Source organism: Megascapheus bottae, chromosome 5 (genome assembly GCF_031878675.1).
Source record: "Megascapheus bottae isolate mThoBot1 chromosome 5, mThoBot2.hap1, whole genome shotgun sequence".
NCBI lineage: Eukaryota > Metazoa > Chordata > Mammalia > Rodentia > Geomyidae > Megascapheus > Megascapheus bottae.
This window is the reverse complement of record NC_143513.1, coordinates 42,103,772-42,122,101: the sequence shown is the minus strand read 5'-3', so window position 1 is coordinate 42,122,101 and position 18,330 is coordinate 42,103,772. Positions and strand designations below refer to the sequence as shown.

Here is an 18,330-nt window from a genome sequence, read left to right as displayed (position 1 = left end):
GGGATTAAGAGGAATGTATTATGTAATTTGGGAGGCCTAATTTCAATCTATCAAAATTCCTGATCTATCTGAAAATCACTGTGGCTAGAGAAGGGGCTAGTAGTTACTTGCTTAGAGATCTCTGTGGAATGTCATCGCTAAATGAGGAAATGTTAAAAAAATGCATTTATAGAAGTGCATTTTCTGGACTTTTGGCAAAGGAAAGCTAAAAGGTAAGGAAATACATGAGGGCTCCATGGGCTTTAGACCAATCATTGAAGAAACTGAAGTAGACATTAATGCTTACAAGTAAAGCTATATTCATACACTAGAGAATGGACACTCAAATGCATAAAAGGGGAGTTGGGCATGGGCATCAGCTGGGGACAGTGAGAAGACAGTGTACACTGGCATGAGAACATAGAGGTAAACTAATCCAGAGACAAGGGAAAACAAATATATATGCACATGTAAGCAGCTACAGCTGGAAGCTCCGATGAGGAGGGAATGGCATTGAAGTAATTCCCCAGATGGGTAATGTTTAGATTCAGGCAGGTTTAATTCAGTGCTAGCTTAAAGGTCAGAAGCAGGACTCTGTCAATAAAAGGGAAACCAGGTTCCCCAAAGTAGCAGAATAAAGAAATTGGAAGCTGGTTGCTGGCAGTTCATGCCTGTAATTCTGGCTACCCAGGAGAATGAGATCTGAGAATCACAGTTTGTAGCTTGCCCAGGCAGGAAAGTTTGTGAGACTCTTATTGCCAATTAACTACCAAATAAAACACATCTGGAAGTGGAGATGAAAAACAATTATTATGAAAGAAGCAGGCCCTAAGGAACCAGGAATCTTTTTTTTTTTTTTTTTTTTTTTTTTGCCAGTCCTGGGGTTTGAACTAAAGTTCTGGGCACTGTTCCTGAGCTGCTTTTTTGCTCAAGGCCAGTGCTCTACCACATGAGGCATAGCTCCACTTCCAGCTTTTTCTGTGTATGTGGTTCTGAGGAACTGAACCCAGGTCTTTGTGCATGTTAGGCAAGCACTCTACCATTAGTTATATTCCTCCTACCTGGGTCCAAGATGGAGCTGGACAAGCAATAAGGATGACTCCTGCCAAGTTCTAGAATGCTTTTTGGTCCCAGGGACCAAAATTTTAAGCACATTTACAAGTAGGAAGAAAGTATGCCTAACCTACATAATTCTGACAGAAAGGGGCAAAAATAACAAGTCTTTTGCTTGAATTTATATTATAGCCCAAAACAAAGAAGTCATTAGTAACAATGAGAAGGAATGTAGTATAACTACATCTTGGAATATATATTTCCTCATATAATAGGATTTGCTAAGCATCATCACGGGAAATGAGAGTAATAGGAAGACTACAACTTATAAGATAGTTTGGCACAGAGGTAAAGCAGACTGTGGAATCAAATTTCCTGGTTAAACACTGGCTATGTGCCAATGATAATTCTTTTAAGGAACTATTTAAAGTTTTGAGGCCTCTATGTAACAGATTTGTAGGGTTGAAAGAATTAAGGTCTGAGATCTCTGCCAAAGCACTTTTAAATACTCTTTTTTTTTTTAAGAGTACCTACCCTATTCTTGCTACACTGTCAGAACTACTTTGAAATTTACTATGTTATCCTGATTCATACTGTAACATGGATCTAAATTTTATCATCATTTTGTAGATGGAGGCCTAGTAAATCTCAAAAACTTGTTCATGATCACATGTTTAAGTGGTGAAGCTGGGTTTTGAACTTGGTTCTGCCAATTAGAAAGCATTTTCTCTGTGATAATAGGCTTGATTTTTGTAGAGTAGGCCAAGGTCTCAAATACTTAGTATTTGTGTATTTACCCATGTAGCTCTCACTTTGGCATTTCTAAGAATATACTTGTAGCTGTTATTTGTTCAGTTCTCTTTTATCTCAGCATTCCCTTCTCTTGTTATTTATGGTGTTGTCAGCCCATATGGTAAAACTTCTATTTCTTACTGCTGTTAAATGTCTCCTTCATATATGTTTTCTAGCAGTAACTTCTGACTTTTATCTGAAACAAAATGGCGTACTTGCTTATTCCTTTCACTTTACAATAAAACATTAAATGCACATGAAGTTGGTATTAAAACAAACAGAAGGTGAAAAAAGATCAGAGAATTAGAAACTGCAGTTGTAATTTTTGATTTTTTTTTAATATTTAGGGTCTTCATGACACAAGGAAATGGATTTTCATGTCTAGACATTGAAACAATCTAAGTCCTATTATTGCTATCACTGTATCTGTTTGAGTAGAAAAATATTTAGTGCTTAGTTTCCAAAATACAATGATATTTCAGAGAAACTCTGTGACACCAGTATATGTATGTTTGAGGTAATATTTGCATAATCAGTACCTTGCAACTACAGAAAACATTGCTTTTTTGGATGTAATACATTAAAATTTTAGGTAAATAATTCCACATTGTAAAATCATTTCAGTGTATGACAGTTTGTCCAAATAGATGTAAACTTTCTATTACTAGGTAAACATGAAACAGTAGAATACTTACTATTTGTTACCAAAACAATATCAATAAAATAGTTCAATAAGCATAGAACCACAGTAACAAAAATAAAATTAACATAGCTGTCTTAGCAAATCATATTATAGTACCATCAGACTTAAAAAAACCCCCAAACAACTAAGGTTATTGTTTCCATTGTTCCGACTCCTCTTTGAAAACTCTATGGTGAATTTAATCATGTATCCTTATTTAATTTCCCTATGTGCAAATTTGCTGAAGCTGAAAAGTATTTTCAAACATATCAATCATCATAATCATCTGATGAAATAGGTTTTCATGAAAATTCATCAAAGCATTCAAAACTATTAATGGTTTCATGCAACTTAGAATATTCTAAGTTTGGAAGTAAATGGCTAATTTTTCTTTGTATTGGTAAAAAGCCTTCATTTACCAATATTGCTAGCAATATATAACTACAATATTAAACATGCTTATATATTTTTAAAGAGCTGGAACATATACTTTATATCTGAAACATTAACAAACATTTTGATGTCACTACTACATGACCTATGTGTACCATTAAAAAATGCTGGCCAGTCATACATTTTTCAGAATTAAATTTAAAATTTTCTATTGGCTAACATGATAACAAATTTATTATCTTGATATGATGATGTATCACAGTCTTCTTTCAGAGAAGTTCACTGTCCTTTCTTATTGCCTTTATCTAAGCGATTCTGAAAAAAAAAATGACAGCAAAGAGTGAGAAACATTCATGCGTACAAGCATTTTTTTTTGAAAATCTTCCTTTCTTCTGTTTCTGGTTATCAAGTTTGAGAATCATATATGAACATATAGACTGATAATAAAAGTCTCAAAATATAAACACTGTGAGTTTTGAGTCTTGGTTGGAAAATATTTAGAAGGGGAAATTAACATGACAAATAAATTATTTCCATGTCTTAACTAATTTTACTTTTGTTTCACAAGTACCTACAGGAAAACAAAATTTTTAAAATTCCACTACTACAAACCCAATTAAGATTTTTGGCAAAGAAAAGAACAAAGAGAAGCAAAAAGAAAAAAATCTACTTGAGGTGGATGTTAGTAAGGTCAAGTCTCTAAATGAGGGTGGTTTTCTAAAATAAATTTTTAAAACTGTGAGGTGCTGATGGGCCGGGAGTTTGGCCTAGTGGTTAAAGTGCTTGCCTAGCATGCATGAAGACCCAGGTTCGATTCCTCGGTACCACATACATAGAAAAAAGCCAGAAGTGGTGCTGAGGCTAAAGTGGTAGAGCTCTAGCCTTGAGAAAGTCCAAGTACAGTGCTCAGGCCCTGAGCTCAAACCCAGGACTGGCAAAAAAACAAAAAACAAAAAAAAAAACTGTGAGGTGCTATCAATAGCTCTGAGTCAGTTATCTTTATTTTGTAGAAGAATGCAAATAAAAGGCAAAGATTACATGCTTAGAAAAGACTTCTTTCTATTGAGGGAATTAGATTGAGAAATCCAAATATACTTAAGAGATATAAAGTAAGATTTGTTTTTGTTTTGTTTGGATTCCTAGGACTTAAACTCAAGGCCTGGGTGCTACACCTGAGCTTTTTTCTCTCAAGGCTATAGTTTTACTAGTGGTGAGAGAGAAAACACATCAACACCAGGAAGCACAGGAGGATCAGCAAATGGAACTCATCCAGCAGGAACCAAAACCACAGAGAAAAGATTGAGTTGTGAAGGAACGGAGGACAAATCCCTGGCTTAGTCTTTCCTTCAGCTTTCAGTCTTCTACTAGTGACTCTCTTTTGCCTGGAACTCAGACAGGAAGGATGGTCCAAGAAAACATTCCAATAACCTATATAGGCCAAAGAGCCTGGTTATTAGCAAAGGATCCAGAGAATCATTTCTGACTTTAAATCCCAGCTTTAAATGTTCACTCATTTTTTTTTTAGTTCAGTGATTTTTGGATACATTATATAATGTCTGTTTTCTGTTCACAAGGAATATTAAAATAGTTTGAGTTGGCATGCGGAATAAACATAGCAGCCTTTAAGAAACCATTAGCCAAGGTTCAGAACACAAATGTGCATGAATGATATTATTTTAAAAATGAGATACAAGTAAAAGAATAGAAGACTACATATGTTACCAAACAGGGCCTGAGTCAGCTCTCAGTATGGCACTTGGTTTATCTGGGATGGGGTTGTTTTTCAAAGGAATTGGCATGACAACTATTTTCTTTTTTTTTTTCAGATGTCCAGCTTATATTTTTCCTAAATATATGCAACTAAGTTTGGCACAAACTTCCTTTAAGAAAAGGAACCTTGAACATTACATAAACAAGAAATTATAAATCACAAACACACACACACACACACACACACACACACATGCAAATGTGTCAGTTATGCTCAGGTAGAATTTCTTTTACATAACAACTATTTTCTTGGGAAGCAATTATTCAAGAAAGCTTTCACATTCTTTGTCAAGAATGTAGAATTTCCACGCTGGGAATATGGCTTAGTGGTAGAGTCCTTGCCTAGAATGCAGGAAGCCCTGAGTTCAATTCCTCAGTACCACATAAAGAGAAAAAGCCAGAAGTGGTGCTGTGGCTCAAGTGGCAGAGTACTAGCCTTGAACAAAAGAAGCTCAGGGATAGTACTCAGGCCCAGAGTTCAAGCCCCAGGACTGGAAAAAAAAATTTCCAAGGCAAATTTCTTTTTGGTAGGTAGTGGGGTGTAGGGGGTGGGATAGAAGTAGGGATATAGGTTGGAAAAATCTCTTATACATTCTTCTAAAGTACCCTTTATATTTTATGGTGCTCTGCCAACAATCTAGTGAACAAGGTACTATTATTGTTTTGATTTATACACAAAGACAATAAGTTCCAGGCAGAGAATATAATTTCTTAATATAAAAAACCTAGTATGAGGCCCGGTATAGGTATTTCAGTCTGTCTATTTCAAAGTCTATGAGCAGGCACAGTGCCTATTTGCCACATGCCAAGGATGCCTATGAAATAGAATAGTCTCTTCTACAATTTCCCCAGATACAAATATGGCTTGGAGGGGATATGGTTTTGCTCAGTGGTACTTTCCTATGCAAGAATGGGGCCTTGGATTTGACATCTAACACTATTAAAAAATGTTATTGGGAAATCAACAGTTAGTAACTGGCACCCGAAGAGAAAAAAAAAAGTCTAATATGAATGCTTATATTAACTCCTGTTGAATTGGAAAGAAAAAGAAAGCAAATCTATGGCTTAGATCTGAGCTAACAAGAGTGTGGTGTGAAACTTCAATTTTGATCTTAGACATGAATGTAGCGAATAATAAAACTCAAAAATTTCCAGAACTTATCTTTTTTTTTTTTTTTTACTGCTGTTATTTTTTTGTGGTTCATTTTTTTTCCCCTTAAAACTTCAGTGAGGGGCCAGGAGCATAGCCAAATGGTACAGTGTCTGCCTAGCATGCACGAAGCCCTGGGTTCCTCAGTATTACATACCCAGAAAAAGCTAGAAGTGGTGCTGTGGCTCCAGTGGTAGAGTGTTAGCCTTGAGAAAGCCCAAGGGCAGTGCCCAGGTCCTGAGTGCCCAGGACTGTCAAACCAAAACCAAAAAACACCATCCAGCTGAGAAGCTCCAATTCTGGACAGGAGTGACATGGTTAGTGGCTGTGGACTCTGGTCTCTTGGTGGGGAAGGGTGGAGATCTCAGACCAACTGTAATTTTCTAAGCTAGCATGTTCTTTTTTGGGGGGGGGTCAGTTGTGGGGCTTGAATTCTGGGTCTGGGTGCTGTCCCTGGGCTCTTCAGCTCAAGGCCAGTGCTCTACCACTTGAGCCACACACTGTTTCTGGTGGTTAACTGGAGATAACAGTCTCATGGACTTTCGTGCCTGGGCTGGTTTTCAACTGTGATCCTTAGATCTTAGCTTCCTGAGTAACTAGGATTACAGGCATGTGTCACTGGCACCCAGTTATATTAACAATTCTTTATGTTGTAATTATCTTATTTTTAGTTGCAGTATTTCAAACTTCATCATCCAGGAAAGATCATTTAAGAAAGCAAAGTTGAAGTAGTCTTTCTCTTTCTCTTTTTTTCTGTTGTACTGGTATATGAAGTCAGGACCTGGTGCTTGCCAGGCAGGTGTTTTACCACTTCACCTCATACATCAACTTTACCCTCATACATCAACTTGATATGGGAAGGGCACATAACCCTAATAGTTTATTTCAAAAATTTAAGTACATAAAGTTCATGTCACTCACCTGAAGTTCTGAGTGTTCTTTCAGGAGTCGGTCGTATTCTTTTGATAGTCTCTCTGATTGAATCTTCATACTCATTACATCATTTTGTGCCTTACAAAGAGCTAAAATATCAAAAAGAATGTTGTTTTCAAATATTTTTAAAATATCAGAAAATTTACAAAACTTAGAGACTTGCTATGTGGTCTTTACTTCAGTTGCTGTTACTGCTGTGCTACTCAGAGCATTGTATTCTCTGTCTACATATACAATTATTTTGTTTGATCGTTTTGAGAAGCTAAATTTGCAGACAGAATGCTATTGTACATTTCCTAAGAACAAAATATTTTTGAATGTAATTAGTTATTGAATTTAGGAAACTTACTATCAGTACTTATTATCTTTTTATTTTGTGTGTGCGCTAGTACTGGGACTCGAAATCAGGCCTGAGGCTGTTTCTTAGGTTTTTTTTTCTATTTTTTTGTTTGTTTGTTTGTTTCCTGATACGATGGTTCAAGATGTTTTTATACATTCTCTGGGTCAACTGGGACACAGACATTGAAGAACAATTATCAGAAGGGTGTGCTTCTGGAAATAAAAACTGATAAAACATTTTTCTTTTCATTCTGGCTAACTGACAGGGAACAATACACTCCTGTAAGAAGAAAATCACTTTGTATACAGAGTTGGATGTGTAAATAGGGCCTAGGTCTTATCCTCAGAACCACAAGAAAACAAAATGCTTCTTCTCTGACACACAGGCAATGGAAATCTTGGTCACAATAAGGTAAAAACAACTATCTTTAATCAAAACCCAACATATTTAGAATAGCTGAGAAAAACACAAAGCAAACAGATAATTCTTGAATTTTTAAAAATTTTTAAAAATTTTTTGCTAGTCCTGGGCTTGGACTCAGGGCCTGAGCACTACCCTTGCATTCTTTTTTTTCCCCTCAAGGCTAGAGCTCTACCATTTGAGCCTCAGCACCATTTCTGGCTTTTTTCTATGTATGTGGAATCGAACCTGGGTCTCCATGCATGCTAGGCAAGCACGCTACCACTAGGTCAAACTCCCGGCCCCAATTCTTGAAATTTTTGATGAATGTATACAAATAGCTGAGGCTATGCCAGAAAAATACTGAAAAATGGGACAGGAAGTATCTTGTAGTAGCAAAAAGTAAGGAAGAACTCTAAATACAAAGAAAAATAAAACCCCAACCAACCAAAAGTGTATAATGAGGATTAAAGGAATACCCAGGGGCCAAAATGATACATATAACATAATAATTAAAGTAGTATTAAATTAGAATGCAAAGTATCAGAAAAATATTCCCGCGTTCACACTGACATAAAGGAATAAAATAGTGGTGAGGAAAAATCCATGTAGGAATAGAGACACGTCTTCATTTCTTAAACGTGGATCTTTTCAAGTACCTTCCTACTTGAGAGTGGGGGTAGCATGGGAGCAGTCTAACAAACACAATTTTGGCCTGGTGATCAAGGTCACCATCAACAGTGACAAATCATGTTAATTCTATGTACACTTGAAATAATGTGATGCAATGGCCCTTTACTCTGGTGCCCTTCTTCTCAATAGCCATGTAATACCTATCTAATAATAAAAGAAAAATATGAGATAAGTCCCAAGAAATGTACAAGATATATAATCAGTGCTTTTCATATTATCACAGTCATTGAGATTAGGAAAATCTGAGGAACTATTGTAGCTACACATATTACTAAACATAACATGGTATCCTCATTGAAATATGGGAATAGGAAAAAAAATGTGGTGAAAACCAAGGTAATCTGAGTAAGTCACAGACATTAGTAAATAATGATGTGTCAATACTGGTTTCTCCAACTATACAATTGTGCCATATTTATATAAGACATCAATAAAGGGAAAATGGGTGTGGGAATACAGAAAATTCTCTATGTCACCTTGCCAAAATTTCTGTAAATCTACACTTTATGTAAAAAACATAAAAAACCACAATGGGAAGCAAAACAAAATACTATATATACAAGATTAGAACTAATGAAATTCATTAGACTGTAAGTACTATTTATATAACTAAGATGACATTAATTTTCTTTTTCTGAAAAAAATTTTTTTTTCTTTGCTAGTCCTGGGGCTTGAACTCAGGGCTTGAACACTGTCCTTGCGCTTTCTCAAGGCTAGAACTTTACCACTTGAGCCACAGCACCACTTCTGGCTTTTTGTATGTATGTGGTAACAAGGAATCGAACCCCAGTCTTCGGGCATGCTAGGCAAGCACTTTACTACTAGGCCAAACTTCCGGTCCATGAAATATATCTATATCTATATCTATCTATCGATCTATCTATCGATCTATCTATCTATCTATCTATCTATCTATCTATCTATCTATCTATCTATCTATTTCTTTTGTGGGTCATGGGGCTAGAACTCTGGCCTGGGCATTGTCCCTGAGATCCTCAGCACAAGGCTACTGGCCCTATCCCTAAGCCAAGCCCCACTTCTCGTTTTCTAGAGGTTAAGAGTCTCAGGTGCTTTAGTACCAGGGCTGGCTTTGAACATTGATTCTCAGATCTCAGCCTCCTGAGTAGCTAGGATTATAGGCGTGAGCCACTGTTCCTTGCTCTGGTTCATGAAATATTTTTAATTAAAACTCATTTTGTAAATTTTTTTCTGATGTTCAAAATTATGTTATAGTATTAAGGTATGCATTAATGAACAAAAGTATACTAAAATAAAAAGGGAAGTGAAAGTTATACATGACAAAAGCAGATAAAATGCACTTAAAAATGTCAAAGTATTGGCATTTACCCAATCATCCAGAAACAAGGATGTACTAAATCCACTAGCACAACAATGTTCACTGTAGCACTATTTACCATAGCAAAGATATGGAACCAACCTAGATGTCCCTCAGTTGATGAATGGATCAACAAGATGTGGTATTTGTACACAATGGAATTCCATGCTGCTGTCAGAAAGAACAACATTGCCCCATTTGTTAGGAAATGGAAAGACTTAGAAAAAATCATATTAAGTGAAGTAAGCCAGACTCAAAGGAACTTAGGCTCAATGGTTTCCCTCATTTTTCATCAGTAGAAATCTTGGGCTCTCCTAGCAGAGATTTACAATAGAGCAAAACCTTGTTACATAAGGCCATATAGTATGACGCTAAATGAAAGGATCTCTAGGAGATAGAAACATAAGCCATATAATGAATGATTGTTGTTCTTAAGGTACTATGTTATCTCTCATCTCTTTTGCTGTCCCTTGGTTATCTCATATTGTTACAGTATCTCACTTTGTTACCTGATATATCGAATATATTTGTATTTGGTTATTTGAAATGAGGGGTGGGAGTGGGGGGAGGGAAATGGGGACCAAGACATGTGAAAGGGTATCAATGTATGTGAATTAATGCACCTTCTATCTGGCAAATATCATGTAACCCTTCTATTAATTACAATAAAATATATGAAAAAATGTCCAAGTAGGAGCAACTTTTGTGTATGCATTTTATATGGAAAGGGTTTTAAGTGTTAGGTGTGGTTGAGCATGCCATAATCCTAGCACTTGGAAAGTAGCAGAAAGAGAATAACAAAACAAAATCAAACCTAATCTACATTAAACAAAACTTCATTAAACAAAAAGGCAGATTAAGTTACTTAAAGATTGAAAGACAATATGTATCTAAATATTTTAGGATATTTCTAACTAGAGTTCTTAAAAGAGGCTTTAAGCTGGTGCTGGTGGATCATGCCTGTAATCTAGGTACTCAGGAGGCTGAGATCTGAGGATGATAGTTCCAAGCCAGCCAGAGCAGGGAAGTCTGAGACTCTTTTATCTCCAACTAACTACCCTCAACCAGGAAGTAGAGTTATGGTTCAAACTGGTAGAAGCAATAGCCTTGAATAAAAGTGCAGGACTTGGGCTCCGAGGGTTCTCAGGAGGCTGAGATCTGAGGATCACAGTTCAAAGCCAGCCCAGGCACTAAAGTCCATGAGACTTATCTCCAATTAACCACCAGAAAACCAGAAGTGGGGCTGTGGCTCAAGGGGTAGGGTGGAAGCCTTGAGCTGAAGAGCTCAGGGACAGAGCCCAGGCCCAGAGTTCAAGTTCCATGACTGATATGTTGTACTTAATGTACTATAGTACTTAATGTACTATGTTGTTTATCTTCTCTTTTGTTGCCCTTTGGTTAATCTCATAATTGTTACCGTATCTGACATTGTTACCTGGTACATTGTATATACATTTATTTGAAATAGGAAAGGGAAGGGGGGAAAACAAAATGATTGGGAGGGAGGGGAGGGAAATGGGGACAAAAACATTAGAAGGGGTATCAATGTGTGAGAAGTAATGCACCTACTATCTGGTGAATGTAACTGTAACTTCTCTATACATTACCTCGATAATAAAAAATAAAATGAAAAAAAAGAAAGTTCAGGGACAGCACTCATGCCCTGAGTTCAAGCTCCAGGACTGACCAAAAAGGAAAAAAAAAATGTAGTTTTTGCTGTCAGAAAGAACGACATTCCCCCATTTGCAAGGAAATGGAAAGACTTAGAAAAAAATCATATTAAGTGAAGTAAGCCAGACTCAAAGGAACTTAGGCTCAATGGTTTCCCTCATTTGTCATAATCAGTAGAAACCTTGGGCTCTCCTAGCAGAGATTTACAATAGAGCAAAACCTAGATACATAAGGCCATATATAGGATGATGCTAAATGAAAGGACCCCCAGGATATAGAAACAAAAGCCATCGGGGCCGGGAGTTTGGCCTAGTGGTTAAAGTGCTTGCCTAGCATGCACGAAGACCCGGGTTCGATTCCTCGGTACCACATACATAGAAAAAAGCCAGAAGTGGTGCTGAAGCTCAAGTGGTAGAGCTCTAACCTTGAGAAAGTCCAAGGACAGTGCTCAGGCCCTGAGCTGAAGCCCAGGATTGGCAAAAAAAAAAAAAAAGAAACAAAAGCCATATAATGAGTGACTGTTGCCTTTAATGTACTATGTTATCTCTCATCTCTTTTGCTGTCCCTTAGTTATCTCTTGTGGTTACAGTATTTTACCTTGTTATCTGATATATTGTATATATGTTTATTTGGTTATTTGAAATAGGATAGGGAGTGGGGGAAAACAAGATGAGGGTTGGGGTGGGGATAGGGAGGGGGGGAAAACAAGATGAGGGTTGGGGTGGGGAGAGGGAAATGGGGACCAAGACATGAGAAAGGATATCAATGTTTGTGAAACAATGCACCTTATATCTGGTGAATATAATGTAATCATTCTATTAATTACAATAAAAATATATGAAAAAATGTAGTTTTATAATGAAATCACCTATTATCATCAAAAAGTAAAATACTGATAGAATATAAAGCTCCTTGAAAACAGTAAAGGCTATTTTCATCAAGAATATGAAGGCAGGTAACTTCTTCCCGGAACTCTTAAATTCTGAATCCATGAGGACACATACAAGATTTCTATTTTTCTTGTTTATGAAAGATGGAGTTGTTACAGATGAAAATTGCCCTTGAATATATAAAAGATTTCTATCTTTCTTGTTTATGAAAAATGAATTGCCCTTAAGACATGGGAGTTACCCATTCATCTATCTGTTCAACAATTTATAGAAAATCTATGCATCAGACATTTTTTTAAGTGCTTAGGAATACAGAGTATTGCTTTTTCTTTAAACTCATTTTATAGTGGAGGAAAAAGACAAAAAATAATATACCAACCAACTTTAACTATTTGCATGACATGAAAGGTGCCAAGCAGGCAGGTAAAATAGGTAAGTAAAGAATAACTCCAGGGGCCGGGAGTTTGGCCTAGTGGTAGAGTGCTTGCCTAGCATGCATGAATACCCGGGTTCGATTCCTCCATACTACATACATATAAAAAAAGCTGGAAGTGGTGCTGAGGCTCAAGTGGTAGAGCTATAGCCTTGAGAAAGTCCAAGGACAGTGTGCTCAGGCCCTGAGCTCAAGCTCAGGACTGGCAAAAAAAAAAAAAAAAAAAAAAAAAGAATAACTCCAGGCGGTAATTCTATAATCCTAGCTACTGAGGAGGCTGAGGTCTGAGGATCACAGTTCAAAGCCTGCCCAGGCACTAAAGTCCCTGAGACTCTTATCTCCAATTAACCACCAGAAAACCGGAAGGGGTACTGTGGCTCAAGGGGTAGTGTGGAAGCCTTGAGCTGAAGAGCTCAGGGACAGAGCCTAGGCCCAGAATTCAAGTCCCATGACCAACAAAAAAAAAAAGAAAAAGAATTATTCCAACTATTTTAAATTGTGTAGTCAGGAAGTCTCTCTACAGAGGTAAAATTTAATATCAATTTTGGCTGCTTGGAGACTTGTTACTTTCACTTAAAGAAGCCAAACAGATAAATGGATAACTCAAAACTAGGGGAAGAAAGGCACAAGGTGATCTGAAACATTTTGCTATACTACAATGTGTTTACTGAAGAAGAGCATCTGTAAAAAGAAGGTGAGGGTGAGGGGAGGCCAGCTTGAAATAGATTCCTGTTGGCTAAATCTTAAGTTAGCTTGAACAATACAACTTTATACTTATAATAACTAAATATGTTGAACAAGTAACTCTGAGAAAGTTAAACCTGTCTTTACAATAGAATGGCAAATCATCAATGAAAATAGAATATGAATTTAAAAAAATCTCCATTTGGAAAACATAAAAATATTAGGCAAAAGAATACTATAAAGACACATTAGACAAAATCATGAGAAGCACAGGAAAAGGAAAACAGCAAATTACAGGAAGTCAAGAAAATGGCAGGAGAGCTGGGAGGGATGGCTCATACCTGTAATCCTAGCTATTGAGGAGGCTGAGATCTGAGGATTGAGGTTCAAAGCCAGCCCATACACTAAATTCTGAGACTCTTATCTTCACTTAACCACTAGAAAACCAAAAGTGGTGTTGTGACTCAAGGGGTAGGGTGGTAGCCTTGAGCTGAAGAGCTCACAGGACAGCACCCAGGCCAGAGTTCAAGTCCCATGACCAACAACAACAACTACAACAACAAGAAAAAAAAAAGAAAGAAAATGCAGGAAACATGACACATCTCCCTGTAACACTCTTAAACATCAATAGACTTGATTTCCCAAACAAAAAATGTACAGCAGCAGATTGGGAGGGGAGGGGAAGATCCACAAGAAATCCACCTTACAGTCAAAGATAAAAGTAAATTCTAGGGCCAGGATCAGGAGTTTAGCGTAGTGGTAGAATGCTTGCCTAGCATACATGAAACCCTGGTTAGAATCCTTGGTACCACAAACATAGAAAAAAGCTGGAAGTGGTGCTTTGGCTCAAGTAATAGAGCCCTAGCTTTGAGAAAGCCCAAGGGTAGTGCTCAGACCCTGAGTTGAAGCCAGGACTGGCAATAAATAAATAAATAAATAAATTCCAAGTGAAAGGATGGAAAAATATCTTTCATGCAAATATATCTTACAAGAGGGCAGGGGTATCCATATGGATAACTGACAATGTAGATTTTATTTGATTAAATAAAATAGATTTTTTTTCATTAAAATCAGTACAAAGAGACTACTTTCAAAACCTATACTCAGGGAGTGGGAGTTTGGCCTAGTGATAGAGTGCTTGTCTAGCATGCACAAAGACGTGGATTCGATTCCTCGGTCCCATCTACATAGAAAAAGCTGTACGCTGTGCTGTGGCTCCAGTGGTAGAGCTGTAGCTTTGAGAAAACCCAAGGACAGTGCCCAGGTCCTGAGTTCAAGCCCCTGAATTGGCAAAAAAAAAACCCCAAACCAAAACAAAAACATCTATATACTCAAATAAGGAAAACCTAGTAGAAATGGATAGATTTCTAGAGATATTAAAGCTACCTAAAAGCTGAACCAAAAATATACAAAGCATAGCATGCAACAAATTTAAGAATGCAATCAGAAGTTTTTCAACAAGGAAAACCCCAGGCCCCAATGGAAAAACAGCTGAATTCTATAAGACTTTTAAACATGATCACCAATACTCCTCAAACATTTCTGTGAAACAGAAACAGAAGGATCAATTCCAAACTCATCCTATAAAGCCAATATCACATCCCCAAACCAGGCAAGGATCCAACAACAACAACAAAAAGAATTATTGGCCAATTTCTCTAATGAGCAAAGCTCTTCAATAAAACACGAGACAACAGAATCCAGAAACTATTTAAAAAATCATACATTATGACTAAGTAGGTTTCACTGAACCACAGATGCAAGACTGGTTTAACATACATAAATTAATAAATGCAATCCACTACCTCAACAGAGCCAAAGACAAGAACCACATGATCATTAAAATAGATGAAGAAAAAGACTTGACAAAAGCCAACATCTAATCATGTTAAAAGTTCTGGAGAAGCTAGGAATAGAAGGAACAATAAAAACTATGTATGACGGCATCAGAGTTCATAGTGAATGGTCAAAAATGAAAACCATTTCCCTAAAATCAGGAACAAGGCGAGGTTCACTCTCTCCACTCCTCTTCAATACAGTTCTGGAATTTCTAGCCAGAGAAATAAGGCAAGAAAAGGTCACAAAAGGGACTCACATAGAAAAAGAACTCAAACTATCCCCATTTGCAGATGACATGGGTCTTATATCTAATGGACCCGAAGGACGCCATCCTCTCCCTCCCTCCCTCCCTGCCTCTCTCTTTTTTCTCTCTCCATTTCATGAAAAAATTTATTGAAATGAAATACAAATCTTCTAAACATGCTCTGAAAAATATGGAAGTAGTCTGCGAGAGGGAAATGAACATGACTGAGCAATGCAATGTACTTCACAACTTATACCTTTTTATTTTGGCTGGTGCTGGGGCTTGAACTCTGGGCCTGAGCATGGTCTCTGAGCTCTTCAGCTCAAGGCTGGTGCTCTACCACTTGAGCTACAGTGCACTTCTCGTTTGCTAGTGGTTAACTGGAGATAAGAGTCTCACAGACTTTAGTGCCCCAGGCTGGCTTCGAACCAAGATCCACAGATCTTAGCCTCCTGAGTAGCTAGGATTATAGATGTGAGCCACTGAGTATCTGGCTAATCCTCTCTTTTTTTCTCAGTCTAATTCTCAAAAATTATATGCAAGGGTTCTGCATTGAGTCAGGCAGTGGTGGCTCACATCTGTAATCCTAGCTACTCAGGAGATCTGAGATTGTGGTTTGAACCCAGTGAGGATAGGAAGCAAGTGAGACTCTTATCCCCAATTAATCACCAAAAATTCAGAAACAGAGCTGTAGCTGAAGTGGTAGAGTGCTAGCCTTCAATGAAAAAGATGCCTAGGCTCTGAGTTTAAACTCCAGGACATGCACACATGAAAATAATTCTGAATTTAAGACATGTTCTACTAGTAGTCTTGATATTCCTATCAATTGCTAACTTAACTATCAGCTCCAAGAAGTATGATGGCTTAGACTCTACTTTGAGATTAGGGTTTCTTCTGAGCTCTCAAATTCCTATTTCCAATTCTTTTGAGTATTTTTACTAGAATATCCTGATAACTCTTGAAAATATCATATTTATACCAAATTGATTATTTTGCCTCATTCCACCCTATGTAAAAATAAGTCAATCCACTAATCTTTTCCGCATTATCTTAAGTTTTTAAAAGAATTCATTATCTGGTTAGCCAAAATAGAAATTTAGGGTAGTCCTTGTATAACATATCTTGTTTATTTTGTCTCGTATCTCTCAACATGATATTTTCTATTCCTGGTGATATGGAAAAGATTCTCCAAGTTTCATGAAAAAGAAAACAAAACAGGTTTCAGGGATATAACTCAGTGATAGAGACCTTGGGTTTGATCACTAGTGTCACAACCAAAACTAAACCAACCAATCAACAACCAAATAATTAAAAAAAAAGTATAAGGAACTACAATCACTCTGGTCTTATTCAATAGAAAAATAGTGGATATCAGAAATAATAAAGCATCATCTCTAAATTTCCAAAGTTTGTTTATTTATTTATTTTTGCCAGTTCTAGGCTTGAGCTCAGGGCCTAAGTACTGTCCTTGGACTTTCTCAAGGCTAGCGCTCTTCCACTTAAGCCTCAGCCTCTTTTCTTTTTTGTTCTTTAAATACTTTATTAACACTGATTTTTACATCATATTTCAAATGTCAGGTTTAACAAACAAGTATTCAAGGAGGGAATCTCTATACACAATCACTGGCACGTAGATTTATAATTAAAATTAAGCTGAGGGTTTGTATGTTATAGATACATATTAATCTATATAATAAAACATGTTTATAGAGTATATATCCTATCATAGATTTTTGTTTATGCAGTTATGTTCATATCTCTAACACCATGTCCATAACCTTGGGTACCCAAATATTGAGTCCTCGCCCTTGAACAGTTTGGATCTAATATCCACATATTAAGGATACCATGTGCCTTTTGTTCCTTTGGTCTTGACTTGTCTCATTCAACATGATTCAAACTAGTTTCATCCACTTCCCAGTGAATTTCATTATTTTATCTTGTCTGTTAGCTATGCAGAATTTCATTGTATATATATATATACCGCATTTTTTTTGTATCCATTCATCTGCAGTAGGGCATCTGGATTGTTTCCATCACCTGGCTATTGTGAATAGTGCAGAGATGAATATGGCTGAGCAGGTGTCCTTATCATATCCTGGGTTATGATGCTCAGGCAGATGCCCATACTTCCGACATTTTTCTACATATGTGGTACCAAAGAATTGAACCTGAGTCTTCATGCATGCTAGGCAAGCACTCTACCACTTGGCCAAACTCCAGGATCCCAGTTTAACTATTTTTAACCAACAGCTCCTGCAGGGAGCTACTGAATAAGAGCGGTAAGTCAACAATAGAAAATAAGAAGCACAGGAACTTCCACACAGATGATGAATAATACACTAGCTACAATACAATTTCACAGAAGAATTTCATAATTATTTCACAGAAGAAAAGTTACTTATGAGTCATCTAGATATGAGACCTGTCTTTGTAAAAGTCAAAGGTAATATCCCAAACATGAAAAGATTAAGAAATAACTATCTAATTTATGTAACTGTAACCCTTCTGTATATCACCTTTATCATAATAATAAAAAATAAAATTTAAGGAGAAAATTTATAGATGCATGACATAATTTAGAAGAGTAACAGTGAATGATGTTGACATGGTTCATGTTGATACATATGTATATATATATAGACACACACATAGATACACACTCATAATTTGGAGGCAAAAAAAAAGAGGAGAGGGAAGGAGGCATGGCTGAAGTCAAGCAAGAATGATGCTCTGAGTTCTACTATCAAAAGTCAATCAAAAAAAGGTTGGAAGAAATAGAGATTCCCTCCTTGAACACTTGTTTGTTAAACCTGTCATTTAAAATATGATGTAAAAATCAACTAATAAATTCTTTAAAAAAAAAGTTGGAGGAAAATATCAATGTAGCTCAGGGAGTTACATGTAATGAATTCTGGGGAGAGGAGCTCCAGCAGACTGTTTTTCACTATAAACTTTATATCACTATTTGACCTTTAAATTTATGTGTAGATAGAAAGCTTTCATAAAGTAAAAAATTAAGATACTCTAGATGGATTAAAAATATATA

The 18,330-nt window shown here is 36.6% G+C and overlaps 1 protein-coding gene across 2 annotated transcripts in view; it reads right to left on the bottom strand.

Moving 5' to 3' along the window:
- Nucleotides 1-2,568: 2,568 nt before the first annotated feature.
- The window catches only part of Bcap29 (B cell receptor associated protein 29), a 38,523-nt gene continuing 22,761 nt past the window's right edge, over nt 2,569-18,330 (bottom strand). For both annotated transcript variants that reach the window (XM_090332998.1, XM_090332999.1), the window contains exons 7-8: nt 6,741-6,841; nt 2,569-3,214 (exon numbers count right to left, since the gene is read on the bottom strand). In XM_090332998.1, the coding sequence (XP_090189124.1) occupies nt 3,179-3,214; nt 6,741-6,841 (137 nt within the window). In that variant the 3' untranslated portion in view covers nt 2,569-3,178. The remainder of the gene's footprint in view (nt 3,215-6,740; nt 6,842-18,330) is intronic.